Source organism: Muntiacus reevesi, chromosome 14 (genome assembly GCF_963930625.1).
Source record: "Muntiacus reevesi chromosome 14, mMunRee1.1, whole genome shotgun sequence".
In the NCBI taxonomy this organism is placed as follows: Eukaryota; Metazoa; Chordata; class Mammalia; order Artiodactyla; family Cervidae; genus Muntiacus; species Muntiacus reevesi.
Window position 1 is genome coordinate 67,325,852 of NC_089262.1, and position 19,098 is coordinate 67,344,949.

The 19,098-nt window shown below is 40.8% G+C and overlaps 1 protein-coding gene and 1 pseudogene across 1 annotated transcript in view; one reads left to right on the forward strand and one right to left on the reverse strand.

The window, feature by feature from the left end:
* The window catches only part of LOC136146437 (cyclin-Y-like protein 1), a 22,199-nt gene continuing 3,101 nt past the window's right edge, over positions 1-19,098 (forward strand). The window contains exons 1-6 of the mRNA XM_065905312.1: positions 1-6; positions 5,182-5,282; positions 10,593-10,644; positions 11,487-11,606; positions 15,459-15,625; positions 18,844-19,006. Coding sequence (XP_065761384.1) covers positions 1-6; positions 5,182-5,282; positions 10,593-10,644; positions 11,487-11,606; positions 15,459-15,625; positions 18,844-19,006 — 609 coding nt within the window. The remainder of the gene's footprint in view (positions 7-5,181; positions 5,283-10,592; positions 10,645-11,486; positions 11,607-15,458; positions 15,626-18,843; positions 19,007-19,098) is intronic.
* The window catches only part of LOC136146315 (frizzled-5-like), an 18,248-nt pseudogene continuing 14,082 nt past the window's right edge, over positions 14,933-19,098 (reverse strand).

Consider the following 19,098-nt stretch of genomic DNA (forward strand, 5'->3'; position numbering starts at 1 on the left):
ATGAAGGTTTGCATATCTGTATTCCTGGGCAGGATTATTCTTCCATTAGTAATTTATTACTCTCTATTCTTTCACATCCTATGTATTCTTCAACATACTGATCTGTTACTACCTACTTCCTCATCACAAAATGAAATGAGACTTTTTTCTCCTCTGGTCTCCAAAGAAATATAATATCAAAAGCACTTACCTCATTAGTTTAGTTAGACGATCATGTTAGTTATTTAAATATCTCTCTTAGTTAGGACTTTGTCTAACTTAGTTAGGACTTAGTCACTCAGTCGTGTCTGACTCTTTGTGACCCTATGGACTGCAGCACACCAGGCCTCCCTGTCCATCACCAACTCCAGGAGTTTACGCAAACTCATATCCATGAGCTGGTGATGCCATCCAACCATCTCATCCTCTGTTGTCCCCTTCTCCTGCTTTCAATCTTTCTCAGCATCAGGGTCTTTTCCAATGAGTCAGTTCTTCGCATCAGGTGGCCACATATTGGAGTTTCAGCTTCAGCATCAGTCCTTCCAATGAATATTCAGGATTGACTTCCTTTCAGATGGACTGGTTGGATCTCCTTGCAATCCAAGGGACTCTCAAGAGTCTTCTCCAACACCATGGCTCAAAAGCATCAATTCTTGAGCGCTCAACTTTCTTTATAGACCAACTCTCACATCCGTACATGACTACTGGAAAAACCATAGCTTGGACTAGATGGACTTCTGTTGGCAAAGTAATGTCTCTGTTTTTTAATATGCTGTGCAGTTTGGTCATAACTTTTCTTCCAAGGAGCAAGCATCTTTTAATTTCATGGCTACAGCCACCATCTGCAGTGATTTTGGAACCCAAGAAAATAAAGTCTGTCACTGTTTCCATTGTTTCCCCATCTTATTTCCCATGAAGTGATGGAACCAGATGCCATGATCTTAGCTTTCTGAAGGTTGAATTTTAAGCCAACTTTTTCACTCTCCTCTTTCACTTTCATCTTAGGCTCTTTAGTTCTTTGCTTTCTGCCATAAGAGTAGTGTCATCTGCATATCTGAGGTTATTGATATTTCTCCCGGCAATCTTAATTCCAGCTTGTGCTTCATCCAACCCGGCATTTTACAAGATGTACTCTGCATATAAGTTAAATAAGCAGGGTGACAAAATACAGCCTTGATGTACTCCTTTCCCGATTTGCAACCTGTCTCTTGTTCCGTGTCCAATTCTAACTGTTGCTTCTTGACCTGTATACAGATTTCTCAGGAGGCAGGTCAGGTGGTCTGGTATTCCCGTCTCTTTTAGAATTTTCCACAGTTTGTTGTGATCCACACAGTCAAAGGCTTTGGCATAGTTAATAAAGTCAAAGTAGATGCTTTTCTGGAATTCTCTTGCTTTTTCAGTGATCCAACGAATGTTGGCCATTTGATCTCTGGTTCCACTGCCTTTTCTAAATCCAGCTTGAACATCTGGAAGTTCAAGGTTCATGGACTGTTGAAGCCTGGCTTGGAGAATTTTGAGCATTATTTTGGTAGCCTGTGAGGTGAGTGGAATTGTGTGGTAGTTTGAACATTCTTTGGCATTGCCTATCTTTGGGATTGGAATGAAAGCTGACCTTCTTCAGTCCTGTGGCCACTGCTGAGTTTTCCAAATTTGCTGGCATATGGAGTGCAGCACTTTCACAGCGTCATCTTTCAGGATTTGAAATAGCTCAACTGGAGTTCCATCACCTCCACTAGCTTTGTTCATAGTGATGCTTCCTAAGGCTCACTTGACTTAGCATTCCAGGATGTCTGGCTCTAGGTGAGTGATCACACCACCTGATTATCTGGGTCATTAAGATCTCTTTTGTATAGTTCTTCTGTGTATTCTTGCCACCTCTTCTTAATATCTTCTGCTTCTGTTAGTTCCATACAATTTCTATCCTTTATGGTGCCCATCTTTGCATGAAATGTTCCCTTGGTATCTCTAATTTCTTCAAGAGATCTCTAGTCATTTCCATTCTATTGTTTTCCTCTATTTCTTTGCACTGATCACTGAGGAAGACTTTCTTATCTCTTCTTGCTATTCTTTAGAACTCTGCATTCAAATGGGTATATCTTTCCTTTTCTCCTTTGCTTTTCGCTTCTCTTCTTTCACAGCTATTTGTAAGGCCTCCTCAGACAACCATCTTGCCTTTTTGCATTTCTTTTTCTTGGGGATGGTCTTGATCCCTGTCTCCTATACAATGTCAGAAACCTCCATCCATAGTTCTTCAGGCACAGTGTATCGAATCTGATCCCTTTAATCTATTTCTCACTTCCACTGTATAATCATAAGGGATTTGATTTATGTCATACCTGAATGGTATCAAACTGATTTACTCATAGCTTTCTCAGTTGATGGCAATTCCATCCTTCTGTGTTATACAGAAATCATGCTTACTTGCTAGAAAAATCTGAAGTCATTCTGAACACTTTCTTTCACACGGAATATCTAATCAACTGAAAAATCTATTGGTTCTTCCTTCACATCACATATAGCACTTCACTGGTCTCACCGTGTCTACTCTGTTTCGAGAAGCCATTATTTCTCCTGTGAATTCTTGTAACAGCTAATTCTCTAGCTAACTGTTTCTATATTTGCATCCATATAATCCGTTCTCAAAATAGCAGAGGTTTTATTTTTGAAATGCATGTCTGATCACACCACTCTCCTCAAAACCCTGCTCTTCTTGCTAGCCCTCCAACATATCAGGCGTCTCCTAGCTTGCTTATCGCTTCTTAGTCTGCCTGGAGACTTTACCAGAAAACTGTCAATTTGGCTAAATCCTTCTCTTTTTTCAAATCTTTGTTTAAATTCCACATTCTCTATAAGAGTATTCTGATCACGTTATTTCAACATTAGGTTCCATGTCTAATAATGTTGAAGTTGTTTATATTGGACCAAATTTTTCAGGGAAAACAACTATAGACCCTGGAAAAATATATTAAAAAAGAACTATCAAAGATGTATTGTACCATACAGAAAATAAAGCCAACATTTTGTAATAACTGTAAATGAAACATAAAATTTTTAAACATTTTTAAAAAACATGACTCTCTGAAAGCACTGGAGTGTTACTTGAAACAGATTTGGAAGAGAATGGACATCTGAAAGAAATGTCATTGGAAGAGTTTCCTGTTTGGGAGGTTTTCCTAGGCAGAATTTGGATAAAAATCTGTGGTCTTCTTTGCTTAAGGAATTAAAGGACAAAGTTTGGGGCTACTACAGAAGCTGGAAATTGAAGGGATATATCCAGGAAAAGAGAAAACCACAGAGGGGAGAGTCAAATTGTGTCTATAATTTCTTCCCCAAACTCTGACTGACCCATGAACAATACCCACAAGAGGCAAACCCCCAGAAGCCCCTCTGATGCTAAGAGAACTAAACAGAATGTATCTGTGGCTCAGCAAGGGCAAAGCAAAGCCTGAGGTCCTCAATGTGACGGGCATTCACACACACACACAGACTCTTACATCAAACATTATACTTAATAATGAAATATAGACTCTTTCCCCAAGATCAGAAGGTGGCAGAAGTGTCCATACCCACCATTTCTAATTCAGTATTTTATTGGAGATCCTAGTTGGTGTAATAAGAGAAGGAAAATTTAAAAAAGATGTCTAAAGATCAGAAAGGATGATGTAAAACTCTCTCACCACAGATGGCTATTTATATAGAATACTGTAAAGAATATACATGACAACAAAAGAACAAATAAAGTGAATTTAGCAAGATCACAGAATATAAAGTCAATACCCAGAAAAATAAACTGCATTTATGTATACAAGAAACAACTAAAATTTGAAATTTTAACAAATTATTTATAATAGCTCAGATCAGAAAATACTTAGGAATAAATTTTAAAATTTAGGGTATGATTTTTATAATGAAAACTACACAATTTTGCTGACAGATGACCTAAATAAATGGAAGGTGTACTGTTCTTGGGAGTCCTGGTGGCTCAGATGGTAAAGAATCTGCCTGCAATGAAGGAGACTCAGGTTCCATTCCTGGGTCGGCAAGATCCCCTGGAGAGGGAATGGCTAGCCACTTATAGGTTGGAAGACTCAATAATATTAAGATGTTAATTCTTCCAATTTGATCTATTGATTCAACGTAATCTCAAACACAATCCTGTGAGGTTTTTTTGTAGAAGTTGACAAACTGATTCTAAAATTTATATGGCTATGCAAAGGACTTAGAACATCCAAAGAAATCTTAAAAATGAACAAAAAGGACTTAGGATACCTGACTTTAAGACTTGCTACAAAGCTACAATAATAAGCACACAGTGGGGCTGGTATGAAAGTGGAAGTGTTAGTTGCTCAGTCGTGTCCAGCTCTCTTTGACCTCATGAACTGTAGCCCACCAGGCTCCTCTGTCCATGGGATTTTCCAGGCAAGAATACTGGAGTGGGTAGCTGGTGCAGGGATAGACAAATAAATCAATGGAATAGAATAGAGAGCCCAACTTTAGACGAACACTTACACAGTCATTTGACCATTTACAAAGTTGCCAAAAGCAATTTAATGGGAGAAGGAAAGCATTTTCAACAAATAACACTTGAATAATTTGACAGTCATATAGGAAAAAAAAAAGAGGACTTCCCAACTGGTTCAGACATTAAAGCATCTGCCTACAATGTGGGAGACCCGGGTTCAATCCCTGGGTTGGGAAGATCCCCTGGAGAACAGGCAGTGGCAACCCACTCCAGTATTCTTGCCTGGAAAATCCCATAGATGGAGAATCCTGGTAGGCTACAGTCCATGGGGTTGCAAAGAGTTGGACACGACTGAGTGACTTCACTTTCTTAGGGAAAAAAACCACCACCACCACCAACAACAAAGAGACACAATCTGTGTCTTCATTCTGTGGAGGAGAAAATTTGCAATATCAAAATGTGTCTCTTTGCCATGAGGCAATTTATAATAGGTGCTTGCCAGGTTCATATGTGGGTCCTTTTTCAAGAGCAGCAGTTTATACCACATTTCTCAGATCTTGCCTGTGGAAGTTAGAGTACAGAGGTTTCCCATGGAGCTGCACGTGATGCAACACTCAGCAGTTCATGGAGTATAAGGAAAATCTTAATGCTTTATCGTTTGACATTTTAACCAAGGAAAAAACACACTTTTATAGGTTTAACTTACTGTGACATTTTCTTCTACCTCCCTTCCCCTTCAGGTATCTCCAGGGCAGCTTACTAAAAAGTATAGCTCATGCCCAACCATATTTCTAGATGACAGGACAGTCAGCCAGCCTAATCTTAGAACCACAATAAAATGGTGAATACAACTAGGTTGCCAAGGCTGAGTGGCAGACCCCCTTCATGCTGAAAGCATCCTCGCCATACATAATTTCATTCGTTTGGTTTGTCCTTTTCAGTGATCAGGTTAAGAAACTGGTGTCCACTCTATGTTGGTTTCAAGGACCTCTCAATATGAGTCTTCAGTTTCCATGTTAATCATAGAGTATATGATAGAGGGGAAAGTCAGCAAGTGAGAAATCCCAGGAAAAATGTAAACCTCATTTGATTCATTTCTATTGTTATTAAGACAATGTTGAACATAATGAGAAACAGAGGTACCTGTTTATTGTGTGTTTCTAGAAAAAAATTATTTCTTTATGAGTTGGGAGAGTCCTACAACTATGTATACTAGTTTGGAAGCTACCATTAGAAGAAGGAACAGCTTGTCCCCTACTGGCACCGAAGTGAATCTGCAGTTAAATTTAACTGGACTTGGTCAGATTTATCCCACCGTGCATTTTTTTCCTGCAATATTTCTGTAGGAAATTTTACTTCTCCTTCCTCTCCCCCAAAGAGGGGGAAAATATATCAAAACCGTTTTAAAGGGCATACTCTCAAGCTTAATTTCTCCATAGATGAAATTTGTTCAACTGAGATTTTAACTTAATAGACACATTTAATTTTGTTTTTGTTTTTTTTAAAATTTTTGTTTATATATGTGTATCTCTAACACGCTGTATCAATCAAAGCAGAGAACAAAAAAAGAGATGAAATTTCAGAAACAAGGCTGTGGCCAGGCTTATACTTAAGAAGACACGAACAGTGTTACGATGACGAAAACTATTCCTCAACTTCTGGAAGCCCCTCATAGTCCACAATTGGAGATGCACAGTTCAAAACACCCTAATCATGGGAATGTTCGTTTATTTAAGAGAGAGAATTAAAAACCAAACAGGATGCAGACCTTCCTACCTCCCTTGGGGTTGTCCATGGAACATTAACTAATGTCTTCTTAGCATATGAATGTTGACTTTCCAGAACAGTTTGGGAAATGCTACTTGAAAATATTAGTATCCTTATCATTAATTTTACTTTTCTGTCTTAAAAATATAATTAGCTTATAAATTTAATTTAATTTTTAATGTGCAAGGCTTTTTATTTTTTAGCTATTCAAATGATCAGTAACTTCTAACTTTAATTAAAAACAACCAGTTCACAATCATAGTAATGTAACTTTCTTATAATATTAGTTTCGGTCAAATCGTATTTCAACAAAAACTGAGCCCCATTGCTCTTTAAAGTCCTGAGTTTTGGCACTTCTCTCGTAATCACTGAATGTTTTTATTCAGCCAAGACTCTAAATCTGTGGGTTAAAAACTACTCTCACTGTGGCTAGACTCACAGCTTCTTTTGAATTCAAAAGAGCCTGATGTTCCAGTATATAATTCAGAAGTAGTTTTAAAGATTAACCTTGCTCAGACAAGTAGGTTTCATGCTTTTTATTCTCAACCTAGTCTTAGTGTTTGGAAATACAGTAAATTTTTTTCTCATTAAGTTTTAAAAATGACCATTCACATTCATTATTGATGAAATAAAGGTTTACTGAGAAATTAATAGGGCAAATTGGCTTTTAGGAATGATTTTGAAAAATACGATAGGATTAGTTTTCATTTGGGGTAGGTGAGCCTTATTAGAATCACTTATGCAACTTTTTCAAGATGTATGTCTCTGAACACATACATGAATTCCACCTTTCCTCCCTGCCCTCAAGACACAGTCTGTGGGTCTGTCTGCCTCTCTGTCCCTGTGTCTCTTTCTCTCACACACACACCCCTTTTGACAAGCTGAGGAATGATGTGTGAGGCGTGATTTCATAGACAAAAGCATCCTGAGAGATTCTGATCTCATTCATTCCTAGACTTGGCTGCACGTTGCAGTCACCTGGGGAGCTTTAAATACAGTCCTGTTGCCCAGGTTGTACCTAATGCAGTTAAATCAGAACATTTTGAAGCAGAAGCCAGGCAGTGTTTAAAGCGTCCCGGGTAATCCAGTGTGCAGCTGACCTTGGGAACCACTCTCTGCTTTGAGGGTAGGAGAAAGAGAACTACTTCTGATAATTGGTAGAACCTTGAGTAAGTCAATTTTAAGCCTTGATTCTCTTATTTGTAAAATGGGTTAAGTATCATATTAGGTTCAGTTGCCCTTTTTATCATGTAACTTTTAATTCTGTGACTTTAAAATCAATTTGAAGAAACTTTGAAGCAGTATAGAAGTATCCATCTTTGATGCTAACAGTGTTACAGGCCTTTCTGCAAATGCTAAGATTCTATAGACCAGTTACAAAGTTCAGATTTGCCTTCTCTCTATTGAGTTTCATTTTAGATACTGAGAACAAAGGGAAGCAAATACCTTAACCAGGGAACTCCTTAATGGCCTAATACACAGCATCTGTGAGTAGCTTAGGGCTGCAGTCATGTAAGAACTACCTGAGGTCTGGCACCTGTTGGCTGGTTAGACTTTATGTAAAATAGTGTGGAGATGCCTGTCGTCAGCAGTGCCCTGTGCTGCCTTGTGCCGCCTCACAGCAGTGCTCATTTCAGGGTAACTAGGCCTATCCTCAGTTTTGTGACTGTAAAATGTTGCTATTAAATTTCCTAATAATTATGTGTGAAAGTGATTTTAAATCCATTTTATTTGATATGGAGCACTTGTATTACTTACTTTTAGAGAAATAATGGAAAATAGATGTGTTAGGGGGAATACCGAACTGAATCAACTGAAATGCAGTGCCTAACAAAAAGCCACACACACAAAATCTGTATGGCTTAAATTTAACCATGTGGATAGATGATGTAACTTGTATGGGATGAGAGATTCTGTGCAGAGAAGGACAAATGACCGGGGAAATATATAATAATTTATATATTACAATAATCAACCCAAACATGTCTTCTAAGAGCACATCTATATTTTGGGTCTCCTAATTTTGCTAAAAGCCAAAGAACCTAAAACATGGGGGATACCACCTATGGGTACTGCTTTGAATTAGGGGGTGTGGGGCCCACTGGGCATCTGGTTGGTCTTACCTCTCTGCCAACCCTTTAAAATGTCTTCAGGCCTAATGTGATAAAAACCAATTATTACAATATTTTTTTTTCCTCCACAGTGTGATCTCAGCAATATATTACCACCTAAAGAACAGGTGAACTCTTTTAAAACCTGTCTTGTTATTCCAGCTAATTAATTTACACAGTATCAAGTTTAGTGTTAATAACAATAGACAGTATTAGAGTAAGCTTTTACTGTTAGAGTGCTTTCATTACAGTATTAAAGTGAATCATTTATTTTTATTTTGGGACTCTTAATTCTTTAAGTTTTATGTGGTTTATATGGATATTTACTGTATTAGAAACTGAAATTTAAAATTTAAAAAAGTAAATCCACTGTATGTTAAAACAGGCTTTCCTTAGCACTGCTGAAGTTTTGAGCTGGATGAGGCTTTGGTGTGGGGGTGCCACCCTGTGTGTCACAGAGTATTTAGCAGCACCCCGGCCTCTGCTCTGTAGGTGCAAGTAAGGTGATCTGCTTCTCTCCACATTAGGACAGGAAAACTGTCTCCTGAGGGATGAGATCACCATCTGACTGGGGACCCCAGTGTTTAACATAAGTCATTTTTTAAATGAAAAATAACCATTTTCCACAACAAAATAGTGGAGAGAATAGTATCTCATTAATAGGAGACAGTTGATTCTCATGTCAACATTGTCTTCAGTCATTTGCTTTGAAGAAGCAATATGAAGATCCAGCTACATGCAGACATATAGTTGGGAAAAGGTGAATTTTTAAAGCCTTGAGATAATTGGACATATTCTTTGATACTGTCCCCAAAATCCACATGTGCCAGTTTATTAAATTAGTTAAGATGGAGCTCCAAGTCATTATCAGTGAACTTGAGATAGATACTATGTTAAATTAATGCCCATTGATCTGTCATGTATACTGAGTGGATCTTTTTATCTGTACATGATTTTATAATATTATACATTGTCATTTGCAAAGTATTGGTTCACATGTCTTCAGACAGTGTCAAAAACTCACTCTTGTTAGTATCACTACCAGTCTTATCGGAAAAATCTTTAAGTATTTGTAAATCAAGCTCACCATAAATAAAGCTCACACTGAAAGGTACAAATTTTCCAAAAATCCTAATATTTTTAGCTTAATGGTTTGAATTTTATCATTGGCAACAAATAGTTTAGAGTTTTCTTTGAAGTGACAGGCTCACTTTGTTCATTTTTGAAAAAATGACTGTCAATTGGTGTTTCATGAAAAAAGTGGTTTAAATGTGATGTTCTAGTGGGGAAAAAGTGACTTGGTTACCAGTAAGTTACAAGTGCTCTTCCTTAGCACAGCCATATTTCAGTACATACAAATGCTTAATGCATACTTTCCACTTACTCAGAATATGAAGAAGAAGAGTAAAGGTTTAAGAACACTTAATTTTTACTCTTTCATCATGGATGTTCTTAAGTGAAGCAGATTTTTTACATTCATTTGGCCAGGAATAAGTGAATGACTTCTAATTTAGTTTCATACCACTGCCTTGATTCACACTCAGAAATGAGCAATTTTACCCACTTTTGCTTTTATACAATCATAGTTAAGTGTCAAACAGTGTAGAGGCAGGTGATGTCTTGGTATTCTTATAAAAAAACTTTTGACCTCTTGGACTTACAGGATTTCTGAAGAGGGGCCAGGGGAGATTCCCAGAGGCTTATAGACCACATTTGCAGAACTGCTGTTTAAATGGGCACAGTGCAGAAAAGTGTGGTGGAATTTAAAAGAAAAAGCCTGGTCTCTCTTAAAAGACAATTAAAATTTTTAACTCAAACTATTTGAAAGAGACCAGAAGAAATAAACAATAAGAATATAATATGAAGAACAAAAGGGGGTGGAGACAAGAAAAAATCATGAATCTCATATTTACATTCATTGAAGTTAGAAGACTTTATTGCCCACTACTACCACTTTATAAAATGTTCTTGTATATTCCATTGTGAGGTTAGTGAAGTGGAAATGTATTGGTCTACGAACATTGCCTGTTAGAAGGGGTCTGTGTGGGTAAAGGCAGCTCTGGCTGGTTGTAGAAGAGATTTCATGCAACTTGGTGTGCTGAGTATAAAATAGGTCAGAAAACCTTTCTAAGGGCAGAATCCAGGAGAATATGTAAAACTGTTTGCTTTATTAAGGTTAAGCTTCCTCTACTCCTCTCTCTACTTTTAGCAGATATGTTACTAAGCTAGTAACTCCTGAATTAATTTTTAAAATACACATTCTTATTTTATAGTGATGCCAACAGATCTTTGGACATTTTTGATGAGAGATCACATCCACTCACAGTAAGTGTCACTTTTATTGAAGGTGTATTTTTCTCTTATTACAGTTGTGTTTATTTCATGCTGAATTGCTTTGATATTAATTACTAGAAGAAAATTATTGCCTCCGGCTCAAAGCCAAGATTGTCTTCATTTAAGTCTTCTTCCCCCACCCCATATTATGTCAAGTAATTTTACCAAAAGCATATTGTGTCAGGGGTGTGACTGATAAGAACCAAGTTACGCTTTGTATGACGAATGAGCAGGTAAGTAAACATACCCAAGTAACAGAAAATGTAGCTTTTTAAAGGATGATTTTCCATAGCATCACACAATATAAACATTTCCTAACACATATGTAAGGCCTCTAAGGAGAAAATTTAAAAACTGTTTAAATTTTAAACTAATTAAAATGACAGGGTTTAAAAACTCACTTCTTCAGGTGCTCAGTAGACACACATGACTGGTGACCGCTGTGTAAGAGCACACTCTTAGAGCCTCTGGTTACAGGACAGTGGAAAGGTGTTTCCATGGTTGACTGCAGAAAAGTATGATGACGTTCAGTGATCAGCAGGACTTTGAGCCTAAAAATAGTTTGCATTTGGTTAGAATTCTTTGGGGAAGAAGGTGAAAATACATTTTCTGAGGTTGTGCTTGCATTTTTCTTTAATGAATGGTAGTGAGTATTGAATCACTATGGTACTTTAGGATCCAATTGTTTATATTTAAAAGACTACAAGATATGTCACCTAGTCAAAATTATTTTAAGTAGCACGTGGGCCCACGTGTGAAGATTGCTATCTTGAGGGTACTTTTAAGTATTTTTCTTCAGTGGATACTTAACATTGTGTTTTTTCTTCTTTCAGCGAGAAAGGGTTCTGGAGGAGTACTTTAAGCATGATCCTGAACACAAATTCATTTACAGATTTGTTCATACTCTTTTCAGTGCCGCCCGGCTGACTGCTGAATGTGCAATAGTGACTTTGGTAATATATTTTTCTCTTAATAGAAGCATCTCTAGAAAATTTTTTCTTGTACAGAAGATATGGGCCTGTTTTTCAAATGAAAGTAGGTTCCTGAAATGATCATCAGAACTTTATTAAAGAGAAATGTATCAAAAAGAATTAAAACATACAGATTTGAGCTTTAGTAATCATCATGATTTAAAATGTTGCCATTGCTTTTCTCATCACAAAGCAGTTGATGTTAAAGGCAGCAGGAGAGACGTCTGGTTTCTCCTTCCACACCTCAGGACGCATGGGCACACAGTGCACACAGGTGCACACCGGCAAAGTGCGCTGGGTGGTGGGATGGAGGCGGTCACTGCACTTCCTGGCCCACGGCAGGTGCAGATTCAGTGTGTTTCTGAGTCTCAGGCTGTGTTGCCTAGGCAGTTGTGATGTGTGTCTTGATTGAGACCGACTGCCTTCACCTGCCTGGCCTTGGACGGCAGTGTTAACCATCTCTACTGTCCTCTGGTCCTGCGTGTGAAGGTGCCCAGGCCTGGGGTGTCAGCAGTGCTCGGAAAGGCTTACTCAGGTTAGCCTGCCAAGCTCCAGCTATGTGAGGACCTTTCTGTCATCCGTACCGAGTTCCTCTGGTAAGATTTTATCATTTCAGTAACACATCATGCTCAGCTGAGAGCTAGTGGGGATTGCCCAGCTCCTCCCTGTAGCAGATCTATAGGAAAAAGTCAGCTGCATGGTCTGAAGGGAGGGCCTGCGTCCACCGCTGCCCGCGCCTCTGCAGGCAGAGTGTGGGAGAGGAGGCTCCCCTCAGTGGGCCCCGGGTCAGACGCAGGCCTTTTCTTGGAGCTGCAAGCCAGCTACGGTGCTTAGTTAGCATGTGCTTGAGAGAGGCAGGAGTGGCGCTGGCACGTGCAGAGCTGGGAAATGCAGGCAGGAGAGAGTGTGTGGGTTGGAAGAGGGGCCTTTCTTTGTAGACAAGTTAAGCCCGATGGACCTGTGAGACAGCAGAGCGACAGTGTCTAGCAGTCATTTGACTGTATGGGATTGGAGCCTAAAGCTGAGCAAGAGGCAGGGAATTACGTGTAGCTGTTCAAATGCAGAGAAAGTACGTTAAATACAAGTTGAGGAGAAGATAGATCTGTGGGGACCATCAGCACTTAGAGGACACGTCCCCAGAGGAGTGGCTGGAGTGGGAGGAAACCCAGCAGAGACTCAGAAGAGCTGCCAGGAGAGCTTGAGGAAGGAGAGCACGGCGCACGTGCCGAGTGCTGCCAAGGAGCTCCTTAGGGCATAGACAGGCACCAGATGCCTGCCTGTGTCACGGTTCTAAGTGCTGGGCACAGAGGAGAGTTCTTGCCTTTCTGAGGTGAGCATAGCAGACATAAGGGTTTTGTTTTTCTCTAGTTTTTATGGAGTATGGCTCATTTACAGTGTGTGTAAGTATCGGGTGTACCACAGAGTGTAAGACTTTTTAAAATGAGTATTTTAAAAAGGTGACTGCTTGAAGTAGTAGTGAAAGCTAGAAAGAGAAAGCAAGGTAAAGGGATGGAGAGATTAGAGGGGCTTCCCTGGTGGCTCAGACAGGAAGCAGTCTGCCTGCAGTGCAGGAGACTTGGGTTCCATCCCTGGTTTGGGAAGATCCCCTGGAGAAGGGAGTGGCAACCCACTGCAGTATTCTTGCCTGGAGAATTCCCCATGGACAGAGGAGCCAGACGGGTCCATGGGGTCACAGAGTCAGACACGACTGAGCGACTTAACGCATGCACGCTAGAAAGACCAGGAAGAGCCTCCTTACAGAGGTGAGATCTGAACCAGGACCTGGCTGGACTGAGGAAGATGAGGGGCCTGGTAGCGCAGGCAGTGGGCAGAGCACAAGGCACAGACAGGAACGGGTTCTGTGCTGAGGGATCAGCAAGGTGCCCCTGTGATCAGCGTAGGGAATGCGGGAAGGCACAGGCGATGAGGTCACAGAAGGACGATGGCCTCTCACACGGGGCCTCGTAACTAGCAGGCCACAGAAGTGACCTGTTTGATGGGAGAGCCCTGGCAGATGTTGAGCAGGCCCGTGAAGCGCACTTAATCTGAGAGGCTCTCCTGGCTGCTCTGGGGAGAACAGACGGTGGTTGGCGGTCAGTGGAAGCAGAGAAGTTAGGAGGCAGTGGCAGTGATAGAAGCCAGAAGTGACGGACAGAAGAGCAGAGCCGGCAGGTGACCAGTGAAAGTGGAGATAAGAATTCCCAGCAGACGGCAGTGCGATAACTCAAGCGGAGGTCTTTGGTCCCAGCAGCCAGGCGTGTGGCAGTCTCTCTCAGCTCTGAGGGCAGGCCTGGGGAGTGGGGCGCTGCGATGAAGAGTGCTGGCTGTTTGTCATGAAGGCAGCAGTGACCACGCCTCAGTAATTTCAGCGGGGCAGTGGCGGCCAGGGGCAGACTAAATGGGCTAAGGAGAGGATGGGTCATGAGGAGCCAGTGTTGGAACATTTCCTGAAGGAAGTGTTCTAAGGGGTGGTGACAGATGGGCTGAGAACATGTAAGAGAACATTGGAGAAAATCTCTGACAGAGAAGGGGGGTTGTTCAAGAAGAGATAAATTGTGGGAACAGTGTTGTGCAGAAATGAGAGGTGGGACTGACTTCATTCATAGAAGAGTTAGCTTCAGGGAAAAGAAAGAGATGTCCCTTCCACTGAGACAGGAGGGCAAGTGGTGTAAATGAGACCAGGTTTGCCTTTAGTGAAGCTGAGAGGAAGCTGAGGGACTGCCCCTAAGGTTGAACTGCCTCTATCAGTGCCATAATACAGTAGAGGGGCGGACCCTGTGGGAGACTCGTTCTTAGAGAGTACAGGCGCACGCGGAGTTCTCTGGGGAGTGGGGGGCAGAAGTTCACTAAGGGTATATAATCTCAGTAACCGTGTTTGAAACACAGTTGAGTTTGGAGAGTTTTGGCAGATCGGAGCTGTCAGTCTGATAACGGGACATTTTTCTTTTTGTCAAATGGCATATATTTTCTTCTGCAGAGGTAGCACCATCACAACTTATGTCTTTAATCTTTACTCAGCTGTTAACTTGGTCTGGTTCGTTATAGAATAGCCATTTGACACATATAAAAGAAGCCATGAAGTCATCCCACAGACTACCTGGCAGATTTAGAGGAGCCCCAGGGATTCAGACACCGGCAGCTCTTAACCACCTTAGAACCAAACAAATTGACTAAGTTGCAGAATATGTAAGACAAATGAGTTATGAAATAACGGAGATGTGAACAAAAAGCTCTTTCTGTGCACGAATCTTCCCTAAGAAGGCTGACCAAGTGTAAAGCACAGCTGCTTTGTGCTGCCTGTCCTGCTCTGCCACGCAGCAGCCACTGGGAGGCTCTCTTGACCACCAGTTATTATCTTCAAATTCACCCTCTGAAGAGAAGATAAAGAACTGCTCAGTCTTACCAGAGTTTTACATACTCAAGCTTTATGTAAAATTGCCACGTACCCACCACCAGTATGGTAGGTACATTGCACACGGTAGGCACTCAAACATTTACTGAACATTTGAATCGATGCTGGGCTATACGTGCTGCCTTTTACAAGTGGAAAGGTAATAACACAATGCCTGTCTTTAGAATGCTGAGATGTCCTTTCATTCCTGCGACCAAAATTGGGTTGGAAATTCACATGGGCAGAGTAGAAATACCAGACTGACAGAAATATTTGCCTTACAACTGTGACCTGGCCTTTGGCCTTGGCTGGCCGAGCAGAAGTCTCTGTAGAACCAAAGAATAAAAGACATGTTAAAAACAGATGAAACCTATCATTCCTAACAATTCTATCACAGCCCTTAAACTGAACTAAAACCAAAGGTCAGTCCTCTACTTTTGCAGGTTTACTTAGAAAGGCTTTTAACTTATGCTGAGATCGACATTTGCCCCACTAACTGGAAAAGAATTGTTTTGGGAGCCATTCTTCTTGCCTCCAAGGTTTGGGACGATCAGGCTGTTTGGAATGTGGACTACTGCCAGATCCTAAAGGACATTACAGTTGAGGACATGTGAGTTTGTAAGGTTACGGTGAACTGTCTAACCATTTTCCAATACCTTATTTGCTCCCATAAAGTTTACAGCTTAAGAAATGTTACATTTTAAGAAAGGTTACATTGCGCAGAGAGCTGAATTAGGTATAAATATAAAATTAGACTTCTTTCTGTCTAGCTGTAGTATAACCATTTGTATTTCCCATCATTCATTAGTTAAATCTTGGTGTGTTACTGTTGTAATATTCTGCTTGATAAATTGAAATTACTTTTCTGGTGGTTTTTACCATTTTACAAGCTCACTACCAGAACAGCATGGTGCAGTAAATAACTTCACGTCTTTCTTAAAGCTGTCTACCAGGTCCAGTCTGTTTTTAAGAGACACATGTCTGGCCTTGGAAGTTAAGTGGTCACTGCTGAGGTCTTAGCACCTCCAGACTACTGAGGTTATAACTTCAACTTGAGTCACACATTGTATGTTTGTTTTTGCAGGTCTTTTCTTCTTTTGTAATCTGAGGTTGTCTCTAAGGTTCTGTTGTTACAGAAACCATGATGTACAGATGACCAAATAGAAAGGTTTTAGATCTCTGTGTTCTGTCTCCTCCACTGTCAGGAGTGTTCCCCCTGTTTAGAAGTAGGTCTTCTGAGTTAGGAAACTCCTTTGTCTCAGGTAGCCCGGGAAGTGTCAGTGGGGCCTCACCCGGGGCACTCAGCAACCACAGCGGTACTTGGTGGGGCCTCGAGTTAACTTGGGGGGTTCCTCACAGATGGCATGCTCCCATGGGCATGAAACATCAGGCTTGCTGTCTGGCTGCAGGGAAGGGCCCCGAGGGTGGGAGGCAGCAGGAACCAGAGAGGTATTTGCAGCAGACTCTAGAAGTGTTCACTTGACAGCAAAAATGTCCTTGTGGGTGGCATTTAGGAAAACGTAAAGGGGTACCTCTTTATTATAGTGAACAGCAGAGGTCATGGCAGGCAGTGGCAAGAGTTTGTTTTTGTTACCTTTGCCCCTGACTCTTAATTCAGATTTACCAAAGTGCATATTTACAACTGAAGCAAAGAAGCTTGTGACTAAGAGAAGGGACCAGTGATTGTTGGTAGCTGTCAAAGTGGCTTTTGGTGAAAATGTCCACTTTGATGATAAAAAGTGTCATGGTGATATTGCTGGTAGCCACCTTAGTGTTACGGCAGATAATTCGAGATAAGTAGAAGTACTTTTAGAATTTGTAGAAACTAAGGTGACATTGAGCACCACTATCATCCATCTTTAAACTGGTTCCTTGAAGGAAGGAAAATGTGTAATCATAAACACCAGGTCTGCCATGATGGCAGCTGAAATTTTCTCAGAACCTGCAACTAAGCTGACGGGGGCTCTGGGTCCAGTTACAGCATCAGAGAACATGCAGGGGAAGGTGTGTGGATGTTCATAGATGTGAGCCCAATAGCACTGATGGCAGTGTCTAGCTACAGGAAGAAGCTAATTGTAAACAGCGCTTTTCTGTGTACAACAGAATCACCAGGAGCTATGTTCGTAATAGGTTGCTTTTGCTTATGATCTTTGGAAACTGGAAAGCATTACAGCCAAGTGTTCAAGTCACATTTGTCTCATCCCCCTGCTGTTGGCAGCTATTTGTAATGGTCTCATTTTGAGTCTACATTGAAAAATTGGCATCTATCAGCTTTTCCTTAAAAGTTTTCTAACATCCATGTATCTTGTTTGAATATATTGAGCAGCTGCTGTTCAGAAAATTTGCTGCCCCTATAAATGGCATGCTCTTCAGTCATCTAGTCATTTAAAAAAAAAAAAAAAAAAAACAACGCAGAAGCATATTCTGTAGTCCTAATGCTTTTTTCTTCAGTAAGTAAAGCTCTGTTAATAGACATGTTAATCCTATGAAGTACTGTATTTCCACACAATTAAAATATATTAGTGGAAGAGAATATAAAAGGGATAGTGAAGTGCATTTATTCCTGTAGTAAATTAAGTCCTGATTAGCTGATTATCAAAACATTTTCTGATTTATATTTCTATAGACTTATGGCCATATGAACAGGAAATTAATTTTGGAGGTAGGTTCAGTTAGGTTTAACGTTCAACAAATGAGAAACCTCATTTCTGCTCACACTCTGCTCTCCACGCAGGAGAACATCAAACATTTGATGACTTACCAATGGATAAAAGATTAACAGTTTAAAACCAGGAAGCAAATATTTTGAAAAATAAGTCACTTTCATTTGTCTGGGTATTTATCATTTGTATATAATTAACTCTTTAAAATGATTGCTGTGAAAGTGGTAAGACTTACTCTGATTTTATTTACTTAAACATTAGACAAGCAAATGACTGTGTATGGTCCCACAGGAAAGATCTGCCCCCAGGACCCTACTTTCCCACTTCATTGAATTCGCCCCCTGCGTGCCTGTGCGCCTTCTGTCCTAGTCAGGGCCGGCGGACAGAGCACAGGGGGAACTGCTCCATCGGGATCATTGCTCAGGTGCATTTAGTCTAGCCAAGACGTCTCCCCTTAATCCTACTGCCTCCCATATCTTAAAAAGTGTATCCCATCCTGTCCCAGGAACACCTTCTGGTCCTACTGGGGTTAAGAGGAACAGAAACTTGCATTCTGCCCTTTGCCACAGTCCCCTGCACTGGAGCGGGGGGAGGGGATTCCCTTTCACATCGAGTGTAGCTTATTTATTTATTTATCTGAGATGAATCCTTGTTGCCTCAAGAGTCTTCTCCCCTCAGAGATAATAGCAGTGGCTCTCCATGACCCCATTTGTGCCGCGGTGATGTGCCTACTCCTTTTCTTGGTGTGTCTCTACTTCAATAAGCCCCTTCCTGTTATCGGTGAAAATGTCTGCAAGTTCTCCAGAGCTAATAAACAGCATACATCATTCCTTTCATCTGATGACTATAGCGGGGCCTTGTGAGTGAGCGTGGAGCATGAATGCCAGCTGCACTAATGGAACTCTGAAGAATGAGCTCCCGAGTCAGCAGCATGGGTGCATAAGAGGGCCGTAACCGCCCCACCTTGTCCCAAACTCCAAATGCCAGGACGCAGGAAGAACCACAAAGAGCTGTACCTTGTTTGAACATTAGTGTGTTAATCCAGCTGGGGAGCCATTGTTTGTTTCCAAACTGTGTTTAGAGCTGTTGTGGCACAGAATGGGCTTCTGAAGGTAGCCCAGCTGACTAAAATTGTCCTGTGTTGGTTTGTCTTCTCCTCCCCCAGGAATGAGATGCACAGGCACTTTCTGGAGCTCCTTCAGTTTAATATTCATGTTCCCGCCAGTGTTTATGCCAAATACTACTTTGACCTTTGCTTCTTAGCAGATGACAAAAACCTGAGTTTTCTAATTGCTCCTCTTAGCAAAGAAAGAGCACAGAGCCTAGAGGTAAGACTGGGGATTCACTAACTGGGTTTTGTCAGCCACCAAAGCCAGCATCTGTGGCTGACTTACACTACGCAGTGACTAACAGTTTGAAG